The 27256-nt window shown below is 48.9% G+C and overlaps 2 protein-coding genes and 1 long non-coding RNA gene across 37 annotated transcripts in view; 1 reads left to right on the top strand and 2 right to left on the bottom strand.

The window, feature by feature from the left end:
* Positions 1–24522, bottom strand: part of BCL2L11 (BCL2 like 11) — a 52525-nt gene extending 28003 nt beyond the window's left edge. For 3 of the 29 annotated variants that reach the window (XM_081484838.1, XM_081484865.1, XM_081484864.1), the window contains exons 1-3: positions 20402–20701; positions 19364–19500; positions 19106–19195 (exon numbers count right to left, since the gene is read on the bottom strand). In XM_081484838.1, coding sequence (XP_081340964.1) covers positions 19106–19195; positions 19364–19487 — 214 coding nt within the window. In that variant the 5' untranslated portion in view covers positions 19488–19500; positions 20402–20701. Of the gene's footprint in view, positions 1–6861; positions 6967–19105; positions 19501–19808; positions 20011–20401; positions 20702–22120; positions 22369–24053 lie in introns of those variants that run through there. The other 26 variants (XM_081484851.1, XM_081484857.1, XM_081484863.1 and 23 more) reach the window with 21 other exon arrangements.
* On the top strand, positions 20068–24765 carry LOC145503972 (uncharacterized). Of its 2 annotated transcripts, none has more exons than XR_014051965.1 (3): positions 20068–20228; positions 21179–22525; positions 24194–24765. It is a non-coding gene; the product is annotated as an uncharacterized LOC145503972 (long non-coding RNA). The 2 variants fall into 2 exon arrangements; XR_014051966.1 differs by having other exon boundaries at positions 23816–24765.
* Positions 24766–24958: 193 nt separating this feature from the next.
* Positions 24959–27256, bottom strand: part of ACOXL (acyl-CoA oxidase like) — a 359193-nt gene continuing 356895 nt past the window's right edge. For all 6 annotated transcript variants that reach the window (XR_014051963.1, XM_081484832.1, XM_081484835.1 and 3 more), the window contains one exon: positions 24959–25571. Coding sequence is in view for 2 of the 6 variants with exons in the window: in XM_081484832.1 (XP_081340958.1) it covers positions 25368–25571 (204 nt within the window). In the remaining 4 variants the exon portion in view is untranslated. The remainder of the gene's footprint in view (positions 25572–27256) is intronic.

Raw genomic sequence — 27256 nt, 5'->3', positions numbered from 1 at the left:
AATCAACCCTGGATACTCAATGGAAGGACTGATGCTGAAGCTCCAATACTTTGGCCACTTGATGTGGAGAGCTGACTCATCGGAAAAGACCTTGATGCTGGGAAAGACTGAAGGAAGGAGGAGAAGGGGATGACAGAGGATGAGATACTTGGGATGGCATCATCGATTCAATGGACATGAGTTTGAGCAGACTCCGGGAGATAGTGAAGGACAGGGAAGCCTGGCATGTTGCAGTCCTTGGGGTGGCAGAGTCAGACACGACTTAGCAACTGAACAACAATGAGAAGATTCCTTCCAGAAGATCATGGAGGACTTCACTGTGCAGTCTTCTTTTGAAAAACAAAAATAACCCCCAAAATAAGTGTAGTCCAAGCTATGCTCCTTCCACTGACAGTAGAGACAACTTCCTATCCACACAATTTATTTCACCACTTACTCCAGCAAAACTACGAAAAGAGAAATGCTTTTTGAAGACCCTTTACAAGTAAACATAAAACTTATATGTTAATTTACTTAAGACCGTTCCTTAGAAATAAAGTGTTAAAAATTTTGAGGTTACTAGCTTTCGGTAACCTGGGTTCCTAGCCCATCATCAGATCTGGGGGAGGAAACGAGAATTTACACTACGAATATAAAAAATTTCTGACTAGAGAGCACATGTGGCTTCCTCTATGAAATTTAATGCTGGCAGCAGGAAACAGGTGACGAAAATCTCTTCTCCTTAGTTCACATGAAGGTCTTAAGCATCTTAAGGTGTTCTGTCTTAATAACAGTGGAGACCCAGGCAAAGGGGCCAGAACAGAATCCTGAAAAGCTGCATCCGAAACAGCTTTCCAATTAAGACCTGTAAAACCCTGTAATTTTATTTATGCAGTTAAAGTTTATCAAGGCCATGCACTAAGTGAAGTGCTTAGCTGTTAATGCAGATATATGGTGACTGATAACACACTCAAAGGATAAGGTATAATGAAAGCTTCCCACTTAAAACAAATTCACAAGAGCCAGCTGCCTCATCTTATCCCACATCGTATCAAGAAAGAAAACATCACACCTCAATTCCAGACACTGTTTTGCATAATCACAAGGATGGAATCACTGTGTTTGGACATTTGATGGTTTAAGTATTTGGCCTCAAAACACATGTCTGTCGCAGTTGGGCTGTCTGATTCCTCTCCCCTAGCAAATTCACAAAGCTCCTGTGTCTAGAAGGCACATTGATGCTGAAAGCAGGGGGTGGGGGTGGGGAGGAATCCCTCCAAGTGACACAGGCGAACACAGCCCCAAAGCCTTTTGTAGAAAAGCGTTAGTGACTCAGTCATGTCCAACTTTGTGACCCTCATGGACTGTAGCCTGCCAGGCTCCTCTGTCCATGGGATTCTCCAGGCAAAAATACTAGAGTGGGTTGCCATTCCCTTCTCCAGGGGATCTTTCCAACCCAGGGATCAAACCCAGATCTCCTGAACTGCAGGCAGATTCTTTACCATCTGAGCCACCAGGGAAGCCCTTTTTATAGAAAATCCCATGATAAAAAGAAACACTGTAAGAATTGAACTCTGTGTAAAAAATAAGAAAACCAAAAGGCTCCAGTGAGCAGAGAATTTGATTGGTGTGGTGAGTAGTCCATCAGAAAGATGGCTGGAGCCCAAGTTCCTTCATCCACTGACCAGCCTGTACCAACCCCACTGAAGGCACCACCTAACCTCTACATGACAAGGCAACTCCTGGGGTGTAGGCAGTGATCCTAAGGCCTCCTCTGCAAACCACAAAAATGTCCTGTCAATGGCTGAGCCATGTCCTCATGCAGGACAATAATGGAAGTTGATCACTGCCTGGGGCAAAAATGAGTGTAAGAGGTACAGGATTCTGGTTCTGGGATGACCGATGTCCTGCCTGGTGTTGTCAAAGGTCTTTTATCTGCTCAGGTTCTCATGTCTTTCCTTGTCCTCCTGACGCCCTCTGCCCTCCAGAGACATGGTTGCTGGCCAGCTCTACCACTTTGTGGGCTCAGATCCTGTGTGCAGTAGTCTGGCTGCCCCTGGGCATCTGTGGTGGTGCTAGTGGCGAGTAACTTGCCTTCCAATGTAGGAGACACAGAGATGCGGGTTTGATCACTGGGTCGGGAAAACCCCCCGGGGGAGGAGACGGCAACCCATTCCAGTATTCTTGCCTGGTGAATCTGACAGAGAAGCCCGGTGGGCTACAGTCCATGGGGCTGCAAAGAGTCAGATAGGACTGAAGTGACTGAGCACGAGTTTAGAAACCCAGTGTGCAACATCGACTAAACAGGGCCCCTCCCGTTCAGTGTAGCGTGCCTCCACCAACCAACTCCCGACAGTGCTCCTCTGACCACTGCAGACTGGCTGCAACACCCTCCCATTTCAGGTGGACACTGGTCCCCAGCCACGTGGAGACACCTGCCCCGGGCACTGCACGACATCAGAGGCAGGCTCCATACTGGCCTAGGTCACCTGCTGGAAGCACTACTCTATTACGGGCTTCTAGGAGGACTTACTGAATCAGAAACTACAAGGATGGTTGCCCAGACTGCATAAATTTTGAAAGTTTTGACAAATGTTTTAATGGGCCACCATTAAACATTCCACTCCAACACTTCCTTCCTACCAAACTATTAGAAATAAGGACCTGAGAGAAAACGAAGCGTGGCTGTTGTGTACGCCAGGCTTTCCTTACAGAGGAAACCCAGTTCTAAGCTTCCAAGGCTTCCAGTGACAGAATCCACATGACAGAAGAGAGGAGAGGGAATCTCAGACACTCATCCACCGCTTCAAATATCAACGTATTCTTTTTAAACTGACAAGCATGTGTGCTTGTGCTACATACCACCCCATTTCCTTAGGCTAGTAAGTTGTTTTGACCAGTTGAGCAGAATTTATACTCACTGTAGGCTTCCCTGGTGGCTCAGCAGTAAAGAATCCACCTGCAATGCAGAAGCGGCAGGTTCGATTCCTAGATCAGGAAAATCCCCTGGAGGAGGGCATGACTACCCACTCTAGCATTTTTGCCTGGAGAATCCCATGGACAGAGGAGTTTGGTGGGCTACAGTCCACGGGGTCACAAAGAGTCAGACACAAATGAGTGACTACACACGCCTGGAGGTCTAAATTCAAATACTTACCAAGATAGCATAGAGCCAGAATTGACTTCTAGACTGCCCTGCATTAAGAAATTTCTCAAGGGATGAAAAACCAGACAATAAACAAGAAACCTTCTTTGAGTCTCTCCCCCAGCAGTTTACTCCACAGAAAACTCACCTAAACTAACGTGTTGAGTGCGGCTCGTCCCATACACCGCCCACTGCCCCAGACACACATCTGCAGAAGAGAAACAGGTCCCGACCACGCAAGCAAGTTTCTGTGAAGTCTCAAGTCACTCACTAAACTGATAAATCGCATACATCAAATGTTTTAGGAACTGGAGTAGGACGCATGCTCTGGTCTAGGAATGTGACTTATTTTGGGGGGAAAAAAGTTTCCAGAGCAACTCAGCTGAGCAGCGTTGTGTTGAAACAGTTTTAATTTTTACCATTACACCCTCTTGGACTGAAATGGTTGATTTCTTTTTTTTTTTTTTTTAAAGAAATTTTAGCTCCAAAACCATTTTCATGCCTAAGGAGGGACCGCAAAGCCCAAACTAAAGGAAGCATCGCATCCTGTGCAGAGAGCCAGGTTCAAGGCTCTGGCTCCAGGACAAGGCAGGGCGTTAAGCAGCCCTCCCCCATCAGCCTGTGGGCACACGTGGCCAGGCAGCTCCCTCTCAAGAGCTGGTCGGCTCCATCACTGGTTAAACGCTCATGAACCACCAGGATCTGATCCAGGGTTGCAAACAGAGGAAATGCAAAATGAATGTGGGGTTACCATAGGACACCGGGGATACCAACTCACTCTAAGCAAATACTTAAAACCACGAAGGCCTAGCCTCTTACAAACTGGGCTTCAACCTGTCCTCCCAGGAACCATTATGTACCTACTGCTGGCCTTGGTCAGCTCACAGCATATAAAAAAAAAATTCTCAAGGGTTCATGATTCATTCACTCAGAAGTAAAAACCAAAATTTAACAATGGCCAAGAAGCAGAATTTGCACAGGGGAAAGGAAAAAAAGCTATTTTAAAATTCTCAATTCTGTTCATGTGTGTGCACTAAGTCACTTCAATCGTGTCTGACTCTGTGGGACCCCATGGACTGTAGCCCACCAGGCTCCTCTGTCCATGGGATTCTCTAGGCAAAAACACTACAGTGGGTTGCCATTTCCTACTCCAGGAGATATTCCTGACCTAGGGATTGAACCCATGTCTCTTGTCTCCTGCATTGGCAGATGTATTCTTTACCACTGGCACCACCTGGAAAGCCCCATATACAGACCACAGGGCACCCACCACAGGCTTCGTCTCTTCTGAGATGGGAACAGTAGGGCAGTGGCTGGGTTCTCTCTCCAATGAGTAGATTTCATTTCCTCCATTGCCGTGAACTGCTCCCAACACACTAATGATTATGTGTGTGCATGTGTGTATGTGCCTGGGCACACGGTGTATTGGCCCTGCTGCTCTCTGTCCCTTGGCAGGTAATGACTTTCACAGACTGGTTTCCTGAACCTGGGATGGAACCCAAGTGTCTCACATCTGCATTGGCATGACTACTGCTAACGTTAAAACAGTGAGCAAAACACCTCTCATTTTGAAAAAAGTTGCAATAACATCTGACTGAAGGAAAAAGCAGTTCAGGCCTGTCTTAAGTGTCCAGATCTTTCTTTCTCCAAATACACGTCTTGAGCTACAGTCAAGTTTCTGCCTAATCCAATAGGCCATCCCCCTCAGGTGTCCCTGACACAGACCCGGTTCCAACAGAGCCAGTGCAGTGGGGGTTTCCAGATGTTTCTCCATGGTCCAAAGACCTGCCAAGGTTCTTCTCAGGGTGATGTGCAGGCTCATGGGCAGGTCAGGGGTGATTTGGATCTCCCTTGCCCTCCCAGGCCACTTCCTAGAAAAGATTTTCTTTCCTTTTTTGCTTGTTTGTTCTGGGGCCTGGCAGGGTTAGAATTACAGCTCATTTCCAGATGAACTGGCTTCCCTGTGGGTTTCCTGAACTCCTGAAATGACAGCTCCTTTCCACGGAAAGAAGGATGGAATGTTTCATTATGTTATGCTCAGTGACCTGCCAGAGCCTTGACAGTCACCGAGCAAGGAAAATAGCGACCAAGTCCCCACCAGCTGCTCTCTACCCAGTAGCTTATACAAAAGCCTCTCAACTCTTGGGATGTGAGAACTTCTGTCTCCATCTAATGAATGAGGAAACCGAAGCTCTAAGAGACAAACAGATCTGCCCAGGTTACTCGTGGGGCTGAAGAACAGCCAGGTACCACCCAGATCACGCTCCAGACCCATGTGCAGCCCTGAGGACAGGAAGGTAGAGGCAATCCATAGGCGCTGAATCAACTAGTAACCCTGCCAGCTAGAGCTGTTATACAATAACTCAGGTGGCACTAGAGGTAAAGAATCCGCTTGTCAATGCAGGAGACATAGGTTTGATCACTGCATTGGGAAGATCCCCTGGAGGGCATGGCAACCCACTTGAGTATTCTTGCCTGGAGAATCCCATGGACAGAGAAGCCTGCTGGGCTACAGTCCATGGGGTCGCATGGAGTCTGACATGATTGAAGCAACTTAGCCAGCAACACTCACTTTGCTAAAATAAAAGGGAGACCCCCAAAGAGAACATTAGGAGGCTAATGTCCACCTGGAGTACCTGTGGTGATGGGCCAAAAGCTTCATCTCACCTGGATGAAATCTTTACCAACGTAAGGGGTGTGACTGTTAATACTAAGTTATACAAGTTAAGGCTGAATTACACGTGCCATAGTGATAAGCTGCTGGCCAAAATGCCAAAAATGAAGATTAAAATAAAAAAAAAACCTAAGATTTTTTTTTGATGTGAGTCATTTTAAAAGTCTTTAAAAGACAGAATAAGAGACACAGATGCATAGAACAATTTTATGGACTCTGAGGGAGAAGGTGACGGTGGGACGTTCTGGGAGAATAGCATTGAAACATGTATATTATCATATGCGAAACAGAACACCATTCCATGTTCGATGCATGAGACAAGGGCTCAGGGCCGGGGCAATGGGATGACCCAGAGGGATGGGATGGGGAGGGAGGTCGGTGGGGGGTCCAGGAAGGGGAACACATGTAAACCCATGGCTGATTCATGTCAATGTACAGCAAAAACTATTACAATATTGTAAAGTAATTAGCCCCCAACTAAAATAAATAAATTTATAAAAAAAATAAAAAAATAAAAATAAAAAAAAAATAAAAATAAAAGTCTTTAATGAATCTGTTATAATATTACTTCTGTTTTATGTTTTGTTTTTTTTGCCCTGAGGCATGTGGGATCTTATTAAACCCGCACCCCACCCTTCCCCCACCCCTACACTGGAAGGCAAAGTCTTAACTACTGGGTTACCAGGGAAATCCCCCCTCAAATATATACATTATGCACTACATTTATTATATTATAAATGCTAATCATGATGATTTTTCAAATACCAAAAAAGAAAAAAAAAAAAAATACAGGTAAGAAGGTTAAGACCACCTGAGAGCTGAATAGAAAAATTTTCACTATTAACATTTTGATGTATTTTCCTTCTAATCTTTTTGTTATGCTTGTAGATTGCTTGAACACAAAATCACATGCTATGGGGTACATGTTCACGTCACCCATAAAAATTCATCTGCAGTGTGATGTACACGGAGGTGGGGCCTTTGTGGGGTGATCGTCACAAGGGTGGAGTCTTCGTGAGTGGAGTTAGTGCTCTTAAAAGAAGAGGTCAAGGAGTTAGCTTACTGTCTTTCCACTTGTGATACGGCAGCCACCTACAAGCCTGGAAGAGGGTCCTCACCAGAGCCTGACCATGCCAACACCTGGATCTCAGACTTCCAGCTTCTAGAACTGTGAGACAAATGTTTATTATAAAAGCCACCCAATCTATGGCATTTTTGTCACAGCAGCACAAACTGACTACAACACTAGGGTGTCACCAAGAACTCTGTAACTTTTTAAAGCTTAACATTACGCCAGGAACATTTTCCATGTGATTATTCTTTTTAACATCTTTATGAAGACAGCGTCACAATCACAGCTCAGGGATGTGTAGTAACGTAGAGGTTTTCCTATACCATTAGTACTGCCCATAGTTTTCCGGTTGGTGTAAAAAATGCTGTGATGAACCCTCTGCACATACGTTTCTGGCAGCATTTCCTGTGAAAGGAAGGACTGTCAGGCCCTGTTCTGGGCCCATTGAGCAGGGTCTGCAGGCAGGTGGGTGACACAGGGCTCACAGCCCAGTGCCCGAGCACAGGACCAACTTGACCAGGTCTCTAAACATAGACATTCACTTTGTGTCCACAAGAACTCCACAGACCAGGAAAGCAGCCTAAGGTCGCAAGCCCTGGCACAGGTCCTGGCCACTGACCAAGCAGAACGACCAGAGGGCAGTGACCAGCCGGGTGAAAGCGGCTGGAAATTTTGTCTTGGGAGGAATATGTCGAGGCTGAGGCTGACCCAACAAAGGAAAAACAAACACCGCTGGAGTCTGGTATGAGCAGCGGTGGTCCATGGGGAGTCCTGCCCAGAGCAGGGGGTGTGACCCCCGACCAGGACTCGGGCACCGGGCAAGTGCTCTGAATCACTGGTTTTAAAAGTAGCTCAGGAGACACTGTGTCAGATGGTCTAGCATTCAACTGGCAATAATGTGCATGTGTAGATCTAGAAATCTAACACCGCCAAGGTCCTAAATATTAACTAAGACAAATCAATGGATGATTGATCTTCTTCCTGCTTTAGTAGAGTCCAATCATGCCAAGAACTACAGGACTTACCATTTTCCTTAATGAGAAGTTCCTCTGCAGCATGTGCTACCAAACTTGAGTTACCCATAAATTTTCAGGCAGTGCATATGAGGGGGGCCTGGTGTGTACCCTCTGAGGGTACGTTACCAGAGGAATTACAAGAATAAAACACTGCAGTTAGTATCTGAAAAAAGTGTCAAGGATTACTGCTCAATCTCTTCCGACATGAAAAGCCTATTATCCCATATAGAGTAAAAATGAAGGGTGAAAGACATGATTTCTCAAACGGAGTAGTGCTGGGTTGGCCAAAAAATTAGTTTGGGTTTTTCCATTAAGATGTTACGGAAAAACCTGAGTGAACTTTTTGGCCAACCCAATACTTTGCAACCAGAGCCAGTCAACATCAACTGTTGAGTACTTGGTTAAAAGAAAATAAAGATTCCTAGTTCCACAAAGGTGGGGTCGCCCTGTACTCCGAGGTCCTCCTTTTTCACAACTAAAAACCCTGGATTTTAACAAGCAAGCACAGGGGCTTCCCTGGTGGCTCAGTAGTAAAGAGTCCACCTGCCAATGCAGGGGACATTAGTTCAATCCCTGGTCCGGGAACAGTCCACATGCTGTGGAGCAACCAAGTGCATGTGCCACAACTAATGGGCCTGTGCTCTCCAACCCGGGTATCAATCGCAACTACTGAAGCCCTCTTACTCTAGAGCCTGTGCTCTTCAATAAGAGGAGCCAAAGCAACAAGAAACCCACCCTCTGCAACCAAGAGCAGCCTCCGCTGGCCGCAACTAGAGAAAAGGCCTGTGCAACAGCCTGTGCAGCTGTGAAGACTCATCAGAGCCAAAAATAAACACATAAATAAAATTAACAAAATAAACAAAACAAGCACAGAGGACTGAGAGGGAAATAAGAGTGGGGTCCCTGGGGACCATGGGGTTTGAGGAATGACACAGGGGTGACTCTTCTGGGTCCTCCGATTACCCTCCATACCCCCAGAACTGCGGACACCTGCAATGCAATCTCCAACAGGTGGAGAGAAAACACCAAGGAAAGCCTGTTCTCTTTAGCCAAAGGACTGGGGGATGGGGTTCTCCCAACGGAAAGTCTCTTAGCTATACCCACCCTAAGGCAGCTGAGCACTGCACGCCACCCATCCCCCACCAGCAGGAGTGTTCGGTGCTCTGGAACCATCCAGGTGGTGTGGCAGGTTAGGTGGGGAGCTGATCTCCCAGGTTCTGCCCAGTGGAAACAGAAGATGTTATGATCCCACCCTGGGGGCCTCATGCAGAGCTGACCCTGTTGCTGTTTAGTCGCTAAGTCGTGTCCCACCCTTTGTGACCCCGTGGACTGGAGCCCACCAGGCTCCTCTGTCCGCCACTGTCTCCTGGAGTTCCCTGACCCTCCACCCTGACTAAGCAGCATGGAAGCAGTAATAGGCTGGGTGAGTTGCCACTACACATGCGCGTGTGTGCGCAGATGCATGCACACATATGCAGGCATGTTATCAGTGGACCCAGCCCCCACCTCCACCTCAAGCTGATGAGCAATGAGACAGAACAAGTCAGAGTGAGTCACCCTTACCTCTGGCAGGGGGAGGGCTAGCGGGAAGCTGAACCTGCCCGGCCCCTGGTAGCAGTAAGACTGAAGGAGGTGGCAGGAACCAGGAATAGTAACCCACCGGCCCCCCTAGCCCTAGCCCAGCCGTAAGAGTCAGCAGGACCCGGTGGGTCACCAGGTCTCCACCCCTGCCCAGCGTGAAGGAGAGTTTACACCTGGCATCAATGAGAGGGAACCAGGCGTGGGAGGCAGGGCTGGCGTTCGCCCCCCCTCCAGCCCCCACACTGGTGTAAACAGGGAGCAGAGAAGAGCTGAGCCTTGGCCCCCCTCCTGCGGAAACAAGGACTGCAAGTCCGCCCTCAACCCTTTCCCCCTCCACGTATCACGGGGCTGAGGCAGCTGAGCATACGCCCCCAGTGGGGCTCCGTGGAGCCACACAGTCAGTGCTCTGCCGTGCTGGGGAGGGAACAGCAAGGCCACGGAGGGATCTGAATGTCCACTCCCCCACCCCCCAGAGGAGTAGGCAAAGTTTTAGAGCTGAAAAATACATTTAGAGTAAAAAAGCACTGGATAGGACCAATAATAAGAGAGGAAGTGACAGATGAGAGAATTGGCTGACACGAGGCTGATCAACAGCATTTCATCAGAACAGAGAGGGTACATGATGAAAAATGAACAGCATCTCAGGGACCTGTGAGACCCCAATAAAACACTAATATTCTCCTACAGGAGTCCCAAAAGAGATAGGAAGGGACTGGGGAAATATCCAAAAACATAATGGCTAAAAACTTCCCAAATTTGGCACAAAACATCAAACTACAGATTTAAGAAGCTGAGTAAATCTCAAGAGATAAACCTAAAAAATCCAAGCCACATTAAATTTCTAGAAGCTAAACACAAGGAAAACCCCCAGAAGTAGCCAGACAGAAATGACACATTACTTAAAGGAAAACAACTCGAATGACAAAGGATTTCTCACCTACAACCATGAAGGTCAGGAGGAAGTGACATGTTTTTCAAGCACTAAAAAAAAAAAAAAAAAAAACCCCAACAACAACCATCAACCACAAATTCTATATCCAGTGAAGATATCCTCTGGGGTGGAGGGGAAATAGATTCTCAGACGAAAGAGAACTAATGATTGTTGCTAGCAGGCCTGTTACTGAAGAATGGTAAAAGAAGTCCTCCAAATAGGAAGGCAATGATAACAGCCTTGGGACTTCAGAAAGGAAAGAACATTAGGAAGAGGAAAAGATGGAGTTACATATAATAAACTAGCCAACTTTTCAGGAGTTTAAGTTATATTTGATGGTCAAAGCAAAAATAATAATACGAATAATAGTGTCATCTGACATAGTACTCAGTGTATATGGAAGAAATATTTTAAGACATTTAAAAATCAGGGCAGACTTCCCTGGTGGTCCAGTGGTTATCAATCTGCTTTCCAATGCAGGGGACGTGGGTTCGCTCCCTAGTCAGGGAACTAAGATCTCACACGCTGTGGGGCAATTAAGCCCACACATCACAACTGTGGACCCGACGTGATCTGGAGCTCGTGTGCCACAGCTAAAGAAGCCTGTGCACCTCAACGAAAAGTCCCATGTGCTGCAACTAAAACCCAACACACCCAGAAATGAACTGAAAAAATTTAAAGAAACAATAAAATAAAAAACAGGGCAGGATAAAGGGACCTAAAAGGAAGAAGTAAGGTACCTATGCTGAGCTGAAGTCATGAATCAGCGATATCACTGAGAGTGGCAGATTACAGTAAGTTACAAGTTACACATGTGTAGTGTAACACCAGGGCAAATATAATGGCTTCCCCCATGGCTCAGCGGTAAAGAATCACCTGCAATGCAGGAGACAGGGGTTTGATTTCTGGGTCAGGAAGATCCCCTGGAGGAGGAAATAGCAACTGACTCCAATAATCTTGCCTAAAAAATCCCATGGACAGAGGAGCCTGGTGGGCTATAGTCCACGGGGTCACAGCAGAGAGTCAGACACGACTTAAGTGACTGAGTATGCAGAGCAATATATGTCAAAAGACTAAAAAAAAAAAAAAAAACCAAGATGGAATCGTAAAAAGTGTTCAAATAGTTCTTAGGAAGACTGAAGAAACGAAACACAAAACACAGACAGAGGAAACAGAAGGCAGCAAACTGGAAGACTTCAGCTCTGACATGGCAGCAACTGCCCTAAACGCAAATGGCTTTAATACACAGCTGAAAAGACAGACCAAGCGTGGCAGAAAAAAAACAGTGTCAGCTGAAGATACACTGCACACAAACATCTTACTGCAAACACAAACACTGCTAGTATTTTTTACAAAAAGCAGGAGTGGCTATATTAATATCTGACAAAGTAGACTTCACAGCAATGATAAAAGGATCAATCTAACAGGAAGACATAATTCAAAATGTGCATACACCTAACAGTGCCTTGCAATATATGGAAGAAAACCTGACAGATGTGAAAGGAGAAATAGACAAATCCACTATTATAGTTGGATTGGTACTTCAACACGGTACTCTTAGCAACTGACAGAACAACTAGACAGAAAATCAGGAAACATACAGAAGAACCAACAACACAACCAACTGATAAGATCGAATGGACAAATATACAATGACATACCATCCAACAATAGCAGAAGACAAATTCCCCAACCCACAAGCACTCATGGGTCATTCACCAAACAGACCATATCTTGACCCATAAAACAAACCCCAACAAATTCAAAAGAACTGAATTCAGAGTATGTTCTCTGACCATACTGGAATCATACAAGAAAACAACAGAAAGACAAGACAATCTTCAAGCACGTGGAGATGAAACAACACATGTCTAAATAGTCTAGGGCCAGAGGGTCAAAGGAAATAACACAGAAGTCAATGAAAACGAAAACAGAATATATCAAAACATGTGGGATACAGCTAAAGCAGGGAAGAAGAGAAATTTATGACACTAAATGCTTGCAGTAGAAAAGAGGAAAGGAACCGCTACTCTAAGTTCCTAACTTCAAGAAATCAGAAAAAACAAAAACAGACACAAAGTGAATAGAATAATAAAACAACAGAATTGAAAACAGGAGAATAATAGAGAAAAGTAAATGAAACAAAAGGCTGGTTTAAAAAAACAAAACTGACAAACTCCAGAAAGACTGATAAAGATTAAAAAGTAAGAAAATACAAGTGGATGCATGATCTGTTGTGATAGCCCATTTCATTCCTAATATTGGTAACTTATATTCTTCTGAACCAGGACTGAGACTAAAACAATTTTGGAAAATTGCACACTCTGGCAAACTGTTTAGCAGTTTCTTTAAAAAAACTAAACTACCTTCTGACGCAGTGATTGCACTTCTGGACATTTACCCCAGAGAAATGATGAAGACTCACATTCACACAAACACCTGTACAGGAGCAGTTCTGTTGCCTTGGTGAACGACCATCTCATAGGAGGGTAGACAGAGACAAATAAATATGAAAAAATATTCACTCTCATTAACACTATAATGAGATATCTCTATGCACATGTCAGGTAGTGGCCAGTCTGACTGCAAGGCTTCACCAGGAAGCCCGTGCCCACGGCCCTCAACCGAAGGCTGCCCCAAGATGTATCAGAGGGCAAAGTGTAATGTCCAGTGCGAGCTGGCAAATGCCCCCCAGGTTCCAGCTATGCCAGGTTCCAGCTATGCCAGGTCCCTGGCAGGACCTGCCAACAACCCAAATGTCCTTCAATAGGTCAACAGGGAAACTGAACTGCATGCAATACACACAGCATCCTGGGTGGATCTCAATGGTTTTATGCTGAGTGAAAAGAGCCAAGTTCAAAAAGTCACCTACGGTATGACTCTATTTTGATAGCATACTTGAAAGGAGAGAAGTATAGACATGCGAGATTCATGGCTGTTGGGGGTTAGGGAGCAGGAGGAAGGTGGCCACGACTATACAAATGTGCAAGAGAAACCAAGGGATGGAATTCTTCTGGATCCTGACCGTCCTGGTGGTCACACAAACCTACACATCTGATCAAGTGGCACAGAATATACTCACACGCACACAAATGGAGTCCACGTGAAACTGCTGAAATTTAAATAAGGTGGTTGGATTCTAAAATGTCATGTGCTGGCTACGTTGTTGTGGTTGTGTTAGTCCCTCAGCTGTGTCCGACTCTTTGCGACCCCATGGACTGTAGCCTGCCAGACTCCTCTGTCCATGGGATTCTCCAAGAATACTTAAGTGGGTTGCCATTTCCTTCTCCAGGGAATCTTCCCAACCAAAGGATCAAACCCATGTATCCTGCATTGCAGGCAGATTCTTTACCGTCTAAGCCACCAGGGAAGTCACTGTGCTATTTAAACAAGATGCTGCCACTGTGGTAAATAGGGTAAAGGACACCTAGGACCTCTGTTATTTCTTACAACTGCATGTCAATCTATTTTTATCTCAAAATAAAGATTTTCATTTTTTTAATAGATGTAAGTTAAAAATCTCTAGAAAGCTGTAACTTACTAAATTGTTAGGAACCAGTGAAGAAGATATTCCCTCTCGTTCATCACTTTCTGCCCCCACACAGGACATATTAATACAAACTACTTGTTTCTCTTGGTGTCCAAACAAGTGACCCTGGGGTTTGAAGGCCAGAACAAAGTCTTCAGCAAAGAAGACAGTATCATCAGGATTTGTGGGTAGACTTATGGTGCCCAAGGAACCAAATCACTCCACCTTCCACCTTCTCAAAACCTGCATGTACCACAGAGTTTAAAGAGGTGAAACAAAACCGATATTTACAATTGCCTGGAGAGTAGATCTTACAAAGCTCATTTGATGTGTAAGATGCTTACAAGATTAGGGTAATTACTTTCACTCATCTAAGTCAACAAAAGTAACCAAAGGAATAAGTTCCATGGAAAGGAGGTGCTTTGAGAGGAAGAATCAGGTCTGGTTGCTAAAGCACCAAGCTGAGTCCAACTCCCTCATCTGCAAGGCCAACCCAACCCAACCCATTCTGTTAGAGCAGAATGCTAGCCACAGACCTAATCTGACTTTTTTCTAGTAGTCCCACTTAAAGAAGTAAAAAGAAACTGCTAAGATTAATATCAAAAAATAATTAATTTAATCCCCAACAAATATATGAAAAGATGCTCGTGACTAACCATTAGGGAGCTGCAAATCTAAACCACAAGGAGTTATCACCTGACTCCTGTTAAAATGGCTATTATCAAAAAAGGTAACAAATGCTGGTTGAGGATGTAGAGAAAAGGAATACTGATGGTGGGAATGTAAATCAGTGCAGCCAATGTGGAAAACAGTATGGAGAGGTTTCTTAAAAAACTAAAAATAGATCTACTGTAGGACCCAGCCACCCCACTTTTGGGTATGTATCTGAAAGAATGGAAAGTAAGATCTCAAACAGACATATGCACATCCATGTTCACAGCAGCATTATTCACAACAGCCAAGAGACGAAAGCAACCCGATGTTCACCAACAGATGAATGGATAAAGAAAATGTGGTTTATACATACAATGGAATCTGATTCAGCCTATAAAGGAAGGAAATCTGCTTCATGGATTACAATGTGGATGACTCCTCAGGACATTATGCTAAATGAAATAAGCCTGTCAGAAAAAGCCAAATACTGTGCAACTCCACTCACAAGGTACCTAATTAGAGTCATCAAAAATCATACAGAAGGTAGAATGGTGGCTGCCAAGAGCTGGGTGGGAGAGAGAGACGGGGAGGTGCTCTAACGGCTACCAAATTTCAGCTGTGCATGACGAGAAAGCTCTAAGAACTGGATGCACAACAGTGTGAAAATACTCAACATGACCAAAGAGTATTCTCAGAAAGAGTGAAGATGGTCCGTTTTGTGCTTATTACGATAAAAAAATATTCAAAACATCTCAGCATACAATTCATATAACAAAGACTGAGGCATTTTACTTTCTTTTTTAGACGCTAAACCTACAAACTCCAGTGTGCGTGGACACTGCACCTCTCGGTTTGCACTCGTCCCATTTCAACTGCTTGATACTCACGGGCTGGGCTCCACCATACCTGTCACTCCTACACGACACACCTGACAGCTTAAATAACAAAACCTATTTTTTGACAGGTGTGGGCAGGGTCATCTTCCTGCAAAGACTTTTTGGGAAATCTTATTTGTCCCTGGTCAGCTCTATGGAAAGGCAAAGCTTGAATGACTCTGAACATCCTCTAAGCACCTCCTCCTCCTCTCCAGGCCGCATCAGGACCTTCAGGATGTCATGTCGCCACTCTGAGACCTCATAGTTTAAAAGAGGGGCCAGTTACCAGCTATAAGCATTGCAGGCACAAGATGCTGAGGGATGGACTTGAAGAACAACTCAATTAACTCCCACCAGTGGATTCTAATGTGCCAGGAAACAAGTGTAACATGTAAGTCATTCACCAAAAAAACTATGGGAGCTGTTAATAACTAGCATCCACCTATACTCAACCTTTCTGAGCTCTGATTTGCAACTGCTTCAACTTCATCTTCAAAGCATGAACTTGTACAGAATTTAATGCACATCTGAATTAAACACATCCATGGCATAAGCATGCTCTCCAGAAAAGGCACTCTGCAACTCAACACCTCTGTTGGTGATTCTGATGAGAATATACAGCTCACTAATTTAAGATAGCATTTGCCAAGTCAATCCTCCCAGGGGGTAAAGAGAATAAAATTTGATAAAAGTGAAAAAACTGTCTCTCTTACAAATATTTTTTGAACATATCTTCAGAAAAACTGAGGACGAGGAGGCCAACAGAAAGACATTTCTAGCTCAAACATCTGTTGTACACCCTAGACAAGACTTTACTTTCTCAGAACAAAAAGGTAAGAACAAACCGCAACATTCACGCTCTCCACCCGGAGTCACTCAGCAGAAAACTTCTGTGGCCAAAGGAAGCCCTAAGGAAGGACCTCTTTCTCTCCTCCCATTTGTGCTGCGCTGGTTGAAACCAGTCATAATGACCTCTTTGTGAAAAGTGTACTTTGCGACAAATTATCAAAAGCTTCATTGAACATCTTAATGGGTATGGCTGAGCAAGAAGTACTACTCATGGCCATGCTGAGAGAACACAAGTTGATCAACTCACCTATTGAAGTGGTCCCCAGGCACTGAAGTATTTTAAGAATAGCCAAGAAAAAAAGTTACAGACTGCGAAAGATGCAAGTTTTATTCTTTAACACACTCACATCTTAATCCCCTCCTCCCATCAGTAATTCACTCCCATCCCAATAAATCTCCCAAGAACTTAATACTGAAAACTTAACTTGGTGCATTAACTTCAGACAAACCCCTCCAAACTTATCATTTAATCCTATGCATTAACCTCTAAGTTATCACACCGATCTATGAGAATGCAGTTAATACTATAAAATTACACCTCAGGATCCACTACTTTACACTTCACAGGTAAAACTGTAACTTCGCTTAATAATTTAGATTGTGATCTCGCTAAAGCTCTGCATCTGTCATCTCAAGTAACGGTGCTTACCTTATAATTAGCTTGCTGAACATCACCAGAAAAAGCACTCATGCCCATCCCTACTTAAACCGAAACACAAAACTACCGCACCCATTATTCCTGGCTGAAGGAGGAATATTCCAGGCAATGAAAAACTATTTCTATGCACTAAGCTACCTGCAGAAACTGATACAAAGGTCTGCAGGGGTAACTATAATAGCTTCTGAAGGAGCCTTCAAAAAAATAAAAGCATGGGTTTTTTAAACATCCACAAGCTTCCCTGGTGGCTCAGATGGTAAAGGATCTGCCTACAATGCAGGAAACCTGGGTTCTATCCCTGGGTAGGGAAGATCCCCTAGAGAAGGGAGTGGCTCTCACTCCAGTATTCTTGCCTGGAGAACTCCACGGACCAAGGAGCCTGGCAGGGCTACAGTCCATGGGGTCACCAAGAGTCAGACACAACTGAGCGACTAACACTTTTCACATTTTCATTTAAATATGTACACTGTAAAACCCCATTAACTCATTTAGTAACTCACTTACCTATAAATGCTCCCATAGTCAAGAGTATTTTCAAGGGCAGAAAAACATATGCAAACACTAAGACCTTCTAATGCTGAAATGAACTCCGGAATAGCAATAATCACAATAATAGTAAAACTTCCAGTTCCTTTCCCTAAGGAAGGGATCCTAATAAAGCAACCCTCAGCGTTTAGCAGGAGATGAGCAGCCAACATGTACAGCTGCTGATGTTTTTGTCATGTGTCTGTCACTTCCCAGGTGTGCCCAACTTCTGAGGTTCTGATTTTGCAACATGAGGACAGACCTGCACGATTTATCCCACTGAAGGTTATAAAGACAGAGCTCTATGGTATTTGCAAAGCTAAGATTTGTCATCGTGGTCCAGCAGTCACACGTCTACTCTGATTTTAATTAGCTTTTTACATGGTGTCACCTAAGTTTTAAACAGAACCTATGCTGGATTTCTTAATCCTTAAGGCTGCCAACTTACTTATATCTCAACACAGAAAAGCTAATCTGGATAAATGGTAACTGAGATTCTGGTGAATCTTAATCAAGATAAGAACCTTTTCCACTACTGAAGAACAGTGATTTGAACCAACCCACGTACCCGCTGATTAGGGTGGCTAGAACTGCATATACTCAAAGTCACATGCTGGAAGCTCAACTGGTCAAATCAAGCCCACAGATGTTTTTATGTGGCCTGTACAGTGCTTTCAAAGTTCTAAATGAGTTGCACTGTTTAATAATCAGGTTACAGACATCAAGATCTGCATTCTCAGACTATCTGGCCCTACAGGAAAACCTCCAAGGGATCTTCCCCACCCAGGTATCAAACCTGGGTCTCCTGCATTGCAGGGAGATTCTTCACCATCTGAGCCACCAGGCAAGCCCTTCACATAGGAAAACCTACCATCTAGAGACCACACACCCGGAGGCACCCAAATGGACAAGGGCAAATGCTCTTCAAGCTGTCATGAGCTCCTTTCCTCTTTGTCAGGTCCCTCACCAAAGGGACTGCCAGATTTTTCCGGGCATCATGTTTGCCACTCCTCCTTCAGACTCTAGAACTGCCTTTAATCCCTGAAATAAAATCCCACAATCTAATCCTATTAGTACTATGTCCAAACTCCTAACCCCTAGCAAACTAAAGAAGTCTAAAGCGGAATCTAAGTAGAAAACAAACTATTTTCACGGTTCTAAGGTGGTAAGGCAGATATGAACTAGTTCATCTTTTTAAAAATATCATTTTTTTAAATGATTAACTTCTCTCATCTCTTTCTCCAGTTTTGGTTAGATTATTATGCTATCTGCCATAACTGATTGTGGAATCCATTTCAAATGGAATGTCATTAATGAGTACATCTTACAGATGAGGACAACATGCCCCAGTTAAGATGCTTTACGAAAGCACCATGGGGTATGATACATACTCCCTAACAGGCTGACACATGGACATCAACTCACTGCTGCCACGAAACTTAGCAACATGCTTTTTAAAATGTTGGCTGGATGTTTTACTTGACATGTGCTCCATTCCCAACAGAACATGAAACAAATCAGTAAAAGGAGTCTAAATAGGGGGCTGCCTAAACGCGCCACTACCGTGGACTGACACTCAAGCACCACACATGCAGCCGCCTCCCCAGGATCACTTACCCATCGCACTGAGATAATGGTTGAAGGCCTGGCAAGGAGGGCTTGGGGTCTGTGTGGATTTGTCACAACTCATGGGTGCCGGGCTCCTGTCTGTGTCAAAAGAGAAATACCCACTGGAGGATCGAGACAGCAAGGAGGATCTTCTCACGAAGATGAAGAGCGGGGATCTGGTAGCGAAAGGGCCGGGGCTGGCCGGTGGGGCCAGCGGGCCCTGTGGGCTGCCTTGGGGGCAGCGGTCCCCTTCTCCTTCGGGATTACCTTGCCCCTCTGTCTGTAAAGAGGTGGGGGCCCCCGGTCGGAGCTGAGGAGGCCTCTCAGCGGGCTGCAATTGTCCACCTTCTCTGTCACACTCAGAAGTTACATCTGAAGGTTGCTTTGCCATTTGGTCTTTTTTTCTGCAAGAAAAATTAAAACTAGGGTTATCTTAAGCAAAGTAACAATTACAACGAATACGTAAATGGGCAAACTTTCACCTCTTCATGACAAATACTTAGAATTAACACCCAATACTTTAACATTGTTAAAATCATCCCTAATAGACTAGTTCTCCATAAGATCTTCCAAAATAATAGAAATAACCTTAAAAATAAAGGTATCATTATTTTTAGGGGGGGGTGAGGTGGGGAGAGGGACTAAACTTCTTGCCACCAAACAAAACAGCAACAATGTCAATTACTCCTGGAACTGGTGCTGTAACACACACACGTTTTAGAAGAGGCTGCTTATTTGAGGTCTACTGACAAGTGTTCTTTGCCCAGGGGCCACTAGAATAAGTCAGAAACTCCCCGAGGGCTCTGATTTCCCCGGATCAGATACAACGCTGGAGCCCAAGAGCGGGCGCAGATGCAGCGATTGCAGGCGGCTGGCCGCGTTCCCCGCTCCGGCCCCATTGTTCTGCCGAAAGTGCTGAGGACAGCAAGTCTGGGGAAGGTTTGGCAAGGGCCGTCAGTCGTAGTAAGTGCGTCACAATAGAGTTTGTAACTCAGCGCGGCTCGGCTCGGCTCCGGCTCTCCGCCCGCCCGCAGTCCCTCCCGCTCCTGGCCCGCGCGCCCCTCCTCCCGCGGTGAGGGGGGGCGGGGGCGCGGGCAGCGCGCCACCCCGAACTCTACAGAACTTCTCCGAGGTACACCCGCACTGTTAGGTGCACACCTCCGAAAGGGAGGAAGGTCCCCTCAGCCGGCTCCTGGCGACCCCAGCCAAATCCATAAGTAACTCCGCACGCTGAGCGGCATCAGGGCGCGCGGCTCCCGCACCCCTAAAACCCTCCCTTCCTAAGTCATTTAGGCCGAAACTCACGTCCGCCCCTTCCCTTCGGAGTCGCGTCCGAGCCCGGGCCCCACGGCGCCCAGCTCGCGCCCCTCGCCGACCTGGAACCCCGCGACAGTCCACACGAAGACGGCGCGGGAGACAAAGCCCGAGACTCGCGCTCCGCGCTCCCCGGGCAGCGCAGAGCCTGCAAATCGCCGCCCGCCCGCCGCCGCCGCGCTCCGCCGGGCAGCCGAGGGCTCCGCGCGCCTCGCCTGTGGCCCGCGCTGCCCCGGCCGCAGCAGCCGGGAACATCCTCCGCCTCCTCCCGCTCCTCCCCTCGCGCACTGCGCCCGCCGCCGCCGGCACCGCCGACCTCCCCGCGCCGCCGGCGCCGGGTGCCCGCGCTCCCAATTGGCCCTCGCGCGGTCGCTCGGAGCCGCAGCCAATCGGTGGCGGCGGCGGGGGCGGCGCCTGCCCAACAGGCCGCCGAAGGCGAGGCGATTGTTGACAAACTCGCCTCCGAACGCGACTCGGGCCCTGACTACGGCGGGAGCGGCGGCGGAGGTTTCCGGGGCCTCTGGGCCCGGGGCTGCCCAGCCAACCCCGCCCCGCCCCCCCGTCAGTCCCGGCGCCGCGCCCGCCTCTGCAGCTCCCGCCGCCCCCAAGAGCCGGTCACCTGGAGACAAAACAGGACCCGCAGGGCCGGCCCCCGACTTCAGTCCCAGCCGCCGACCCCAGTCCAGGCCCGCTGGGGTGGGCACCCTAAAGGCCACCCCCTCCCCAGCCTCCTCCGACTTACTCCCTCTTTCTCCCCATGCGCCACAGGACACGCACCAAATGGCCACCGACGCGCACATCCGCGACCACCGCCGACAAGAAATATATCCACACCCCCATCGCCGGGGTCCAGCGAGCATTCCACTACCTGCGCCAACCCCGAGTAACAGGCCCCCGAGGGCACGGTACAGCCAGCCAGCCAGCCAGCACTGCGAGTGGATCGAACGGCGCTTGGGCACACCCGAATCGCTAACAGGGTCGGGCCCCACGGACCGGGCCGGTTCTACAGCCAGCGGCTCGTCCACCGCATGCCCCCGGCGGTCGGAGGAAGCCCTCTTGTCTCTTGCTGTTTGTGGATCTTGCGTCTGGCATCGTCCGCAGAACGCCCGCAGACGGGGCAGGGCCCCCAGACACGTCCCAGAGAGAGGACGAACGCAGCAGCAGCCCCAAACTTCGGCCTGAATGAGTAGAAAAGAAAAGCCGAGTCCCGTCAGTTTAATCATCGTCGCTGTTCCATAAATCCTTCACAACGGGCTCGCCCCCCCCCCAAAAAAAAGCCGAGACGCGAGACCGGCTGGTATCTCGCGGCCGCTACTCCGGGCCCGTCGGAGTTGGCGGAGGGCGAGACTTGACGGCCGGGCGCTTAGCCCGGTCCGGCGCGGCTGCCCCCAGCTCCCCAGCCAGCGCGGGGCGCACGAGCCGCCTCCCCCAGTCGGCCCGGAGAGGCTTCACCATCCCGTGCGCCGCATCCCCGCCCGAGCCGTTAAGTGCTCGCAGCCTCGGTGCGGACGACTCTCTCCAAAGCGGACCTGCCTGGGCACGAATTGGACCCGCACCGGTGACCGCCTCCCACCGGACAACACTCTGGACGAGGACGCGCGCCTCTAATCGCACGTGCGCGGGAAGCGGGCTGGAGGTGGCGCCGTGCTGGCTCCCGCGCCAATCTTCCATCCGTACCCGGCCTGCTCCCCGGGACTCGAAAGTATTTACCTTGCGTTTCTCAGTTCGTGAATTAGGGTCAGACATTGGGGGGACGGGGGCCGGGGGAACGGCACCGAGGCGGTGGCACCGGCGGCGGCGGCGAGAGCGAGGCGAACCCAAGCGGCCTGAAACGATGCTGGCCGCAGAGGGCAGGGCGCGCAGGGCGGCTGCGAGAATCCGGGGACTGCGGCGGCAACGGCGCAGTGGGACGGAGCACTGCTGCTAGACCGAGACCCGGCGGCTACGCGGAGCGAAGTGAAACCTGCGCGCCTCTGCTGCCCAGCTCAGGCTGGCGGCCCCAGGTCCGGGCCCAATCACCGTGGGCTCCGCCCCCGCGAAGTCCCGCCCGGCGCGCGGGCTGGCAAGCCCCGCCCCCGCGGCGCCGCCGCCGCCCGCGCGTGCAGGCTTGGACAGGTAAAGGAGGGGGCGTCCCCGCCGACTTCCCCGCTGCGCGCGCCGCCGGCCCTTCCCCTGCCGTGCGTGTTTACCGGAGAGACTTGGGCTACAGACTGCTTTGCCCGCCCCCACCCCCCACCCCAAAGTGCACTCTCTCCTCCCCACACCCCCCGCGATTCACTAGTGGCCAAGGCGTGCGAGTGGAACAGAGGGGGCGCTCCCAGCACACCCTGAGCCAGGCCCGGCCTCTGCGGCCCGCGGAAAGCCTCAAGAGGCGCCCCTGAGCCTTGGCTCTGCCTCGGGAGTTTCCCTTCGGAGCCGTCCTGGGGCAGGCGCCGAGACTGGGTGGGCCCTCGGGAACGCGCAGGTCCAAGGGTGAGAGGGGGGTCTCTCTAGTTTTCCTCCCTTCCAGATGAGGGGGCTCCGCGCTGGACCCCCATCTGCCGACTGCTCATCTTCCTCTCTCTCGCCTAACGTGGTACTCTTAGGCACCCTCTCTAAAGCCACCCCCTAGCTGCATCCAGCTTTTCTCCCTCGCCAAACCTCCTCTGGTAAGAGGTAAAGCCTGTAATGGGGAGATGAGAAAAGGACTCACGGCGATCTCCGGAGGCGTTTTTCCGCAGCCCCGCTGCGAGGCTGGGAGTGAACGCAGAGCAGGTGAAATAGGGAAATGAAAAAATCTTTAAAAATCCTTTTAAGAAAAAAGTACTGGGAAGAGTCGTGTTCTCTAGATGGGAGATAGGATGATGCCTCCACTTGGTTGGGTCCTCGAGAATTGTTGGGCTCTCGGAAAACCGTCCAGGAATGGTCCCCTGGCGTGTTAAGGTAAGAGAAGGCAGCGCCGAGGGCCTCGGAGGGCTCGTAGAGAGCAGTAGGGAGAGCGCAGTGTACCCCCACCCCTCCTCCCTGCGGGGCCCCATCCCTTTGTCCGAAGCCCCACTCCCACTCCTTCCCCGGAAGACCAAAGTCTGTGAACGCCGTGATCCGCACGCCTACAGCCCTTTCAATGCGCATCCTGCATCCCTACCTCTGCCCTTCCCTGGGCTCCCCTAGTTTTGAGACGTCCGCAGCCGGAGTAGTGGAAGGCAAATCGGTTAGGAAATGGAACATCCCGCCGCGGGAGAGATCAGGCTAGATGGATTACAGACTCAATTTAGGGGCCTCCCTAACCCGAACCCCAGAAGAGTGCCTCCGTGCAGAGAAGCAAGTCAGCGAGGAATGATCCCGCCGTCTGGCCACCTTGGTCAGTTTTTGTTTTGTAAGCAAATGCGGAACAGTAACAGCACAGCCCCAGGTTTGTTTTCTCAGCGCATCCTCCCGCGAGTCCTGACTGAGGTAAAGGAGGCCGAGAAGCTGGAGGACGCGCGCCGGGCTCCACCCCGGGATTTCGCTGCAGGAGGGAAAGGAAGCGCGCGGGTGCGGACGCCGAGGCGAGAGGTCTGCAGTGCCCGCAGCTTGGCACTGCCATCAGTGGCTATAGGTGGCGGCCGCAGGCAAACTCTGCGCCTTAACCTCCTAGCGCGGCACTCGGGGAAAAGAGACCAACCTTCCGTGCCCGCGAGGAGCCCCAAACCCGCCGCGCGCCCGAGTGCTCCGCGCTCTCCGTGGGGTTGGACGATGAAGACAGGGACCGGAAAAGAACCACACAGAAGAAACCCTGATGGTTGTTTTCTTACTTCTGTGCAGCTCCGCCGCCCCCGCGTCGTCTGCTCTGGTGACCCTGTGAACACTTAAAAAAAGAAAAAAGGAATCGGAGAAAGCAGCCGGCTACATGCTTATCTGGGGCACAAGCAGGCGGTCGGCTCGGAGGTTGCCGTTCCCGCAACCCAGATGTGCTTAGGTGCTTAGACCAAGCGCCTGGCGTCGGGTTGACGGCATACCCTTCCCGCCCTCTCCCGCAGAGCCCCAGCCTAGGGGAGGGCAGGTAGGTGCGAGGGCTCGGCTCCCGTCCTGGATGTTGCCCTTGCGAACAGAAGCAGAGCGGCGTCCCCTTCTGCCTCCTCCGCGAGATGTGCAGAGGGAAAACGGAGGGCATAGACTGAAAGCAAGAGTGAAGTCGGGCGACATCTATGGCCCTCGCTGGAACCACAGGCGTGTCTCTCCAAGTCTCGAAACCAACTTAACTGCAGTGGATCGCCTCGCTCACCTCCCCGTGCTCTGCAAGCCGCGGGAACCTTTCAGACGCTTAATTTCTTTACGAAACTGTATCGGTGTCTGTGCTCTTCTCAAGAACACATTACACTTTGATTTGGTAAAAATGTTTCCGAGCTTCGTCTCGCGGTCGGTCCGGAAGCTGCCAACCTGGAGGGACGTGCCCGGGTTCGTGCTTTGCCCGGAGCAAAACTCCAGGCTCACACTCCCCTCTCCCCGGCTCGTGTGTTTCCTCGCAGGGCCCCGGGGTGGAGGTGGGGCCGGGAAAGCGTCACTTGCTGAACTGAACCTTTGCCTACGGGCGTTTAATTTTTAGACTTTTATTTATTTTTCATCCAGCAGCACAGTCTTCCCAAATCACTGGGAACCTTAATCACCACTAGCAGCGGAGACCTTGGATGGCAACCGGCTCTGGAGTGCGCCCAAAGGAGAGCCCACTCGGCGTAGTGCCCTAGGCGGCAGAGGGTATAGCCCGGCGAGTCGGGGTTACTTGGGGAGGATAAAAGGCCGCATTACGGGTCGGAAACGGGGCTGCTGCTTCCCAACAGCCTAGTGGCCTGGCCAGCCTCAGCGGGAACCCCATTCCATGACCGAAATCCCTGAGGGCCGCGGCGCAGCGCGTGCCAGCCGGCCTCGGGCCCCAGCTCCAGGCGTCTTAGAAGCATTCTGGCAGCTGCGGGCGGGCCACCACCCTGGCCGCCCCACCCGCTTACAACTTCGCTCCTATCTTGGGCCGCGGAGACCGCGCTCTTTCCCCGGCCAGAGGGGAATGCTGTGGTGCTGGGTACAAAACCCAGGCGGCCTCCGGGTTGGCGATTCCAGCGATCGGTGCGTGGATGGAGGCGTGTGAGATGTTAAAGGCAGAGATCACCCTTAGGGCATCATCCTTCACTGAGTCGCACAAATGGAGCAACTGCAAAAGACAACACAGAGGAACGGGTCAGATGTTGGCTCACTCCTCATAGCGCTTTGGTGCCAGCCGCTTTACGCCCACCCGCAAGCACCGGCACACCCAGCGGTCGCTGACACTAGTTTCCCTTCCGATTTCCTGGGACCCAGAAGGGTAGAGGCTGTTGGTCACCATCACAAACTTTCTTCATTTTAGAAATTCCTAGCTCTTGACACTTAGTCTGGCAGAAGCAAGCTTATTCTGCAAAGGCATGGGTGTGGGCTCCAAATTAGCTGGGAGCCGCAGACCAACTCCTGGAGAATGCCCCTTTCCAGCCGCTCCACTCCCCTTCCCCCATCTCTCCTCCGGTTCTTTCCCTTTCCCTCCACTCTACCTCTGGAGTGACTGGGGTGCCACCCTCTGGCACACAGAGGCAACTGAAGAGCAAGAACATCAGAAAAAGGTGGCCAGCGAGACTTCCTGCTGTTCCACAATGACCCGCGCCTCCCGTCCCTGCTGCTGTGCAGGAAATATACCTGCGCAGGAAATATAACACAAAGGAACCCCACTGACACTCTTGTGTCCTGACAAACGTTGGAAGGCACAGATAAGCTTTTCCTGCAGAAGAGAAAGGGAAATGCAGGCCAGTGATTTTGAAGGAGCTGCACTGAGTGTATTTTTATTTCATTTCCCATGGTTTAGGTGCCAGGAAAAAAAAAAGCTCTTAAACATAATAGATTGTTTTCCTAAACCTTGACAAGGGCAGGGCAGAAGAACTACTTTCCTTTCCCGCTTACCAGCTACACAATTTACTCCTCCATTTTTCAAGTTTTCAGCCAGCCATAAATTTCTTTCACTCACTAAATTACAGTTAGCCCCCAGGTTTTTATGGTTTATTTTTATGGTTTTTAAAACATCACTTACACCAACCCCACCTTTGCCCTCATGGTGGCGGTCATCACTGAGTTACACTAATGCTCTTAAGACGACAGTTCTTTGCAACAGTTCAAAATGCCACTTCAGGTGTGCAGAGACAATGAGAGTGGGCTCCCCAAGGAGGGATGGGGAGTAGGTGGGGAAAGAACATAAATTTTAATAGTCTAACAATCCATCTTCCCTTAAAACTTGCTCTATTACATCAGTATTTTCTAATGAAAACCTTCATTCTTTACACACTGTGGTTAAGCATCATCAAATCAGTACTGAAAAGACTTTGATCACATTCACAAGGTGCACTATGATGAACTTTCACTGACCAAGATTTCAAACTTTGTAATTAATACTCTTGACAAATCCCTGACTAATCTGTCAACTCTGTCTCTACCCACACAGTTCAAAACCATGAGATGGTGTGCAAGTCCCTAAAGCTTCCACAAATCGTAGTATCACTACTGGAGACAAATTTTCCTTTCGGTTAGCATTATGAAACTCAACCAATTCTGTAGTATATTCTACAACATGGAAAATTCAATTATTCAAATGAGTATTGCATGGAAGAGAATATGGGTTTGGTTTGTCTGATGCCGATCACAGAATAAGGATCCAAAGGTAGAAATTATAAGAGGCAGATTTCTTTTCTTTCTTTCATAGGTGTGGGTATGTGTACGCTTAGTCATGTCCACTTCTTTGCGACCCCACAGACTATAGCCCACCAGGCTTCTCTGTCCATGGGATTCTCCAGGCAAGAATACTGGAGTGGGTTGCCATTT

Source organism: Giraffa tippelskirchi, chromosome 4 (genome assembly GCF_054371585.1).
Source record: "Giraffa tippelskirchi isolate mGirTip1 chromosome 4, T2T-mGirTip1v1.2.pri, whole genome shotgun sequence".
Classification (NCBI taxonomy): domain Eukaryota; kingdom Metazoa; phylum Chordata; class Mammalia; order Artiodactyla; family Giraffidae; genus Giraffa; species Giraffa tippelskirchi.
This window is presented reverse-complemented; position numbering and strand designations above follow the sequence as displayed.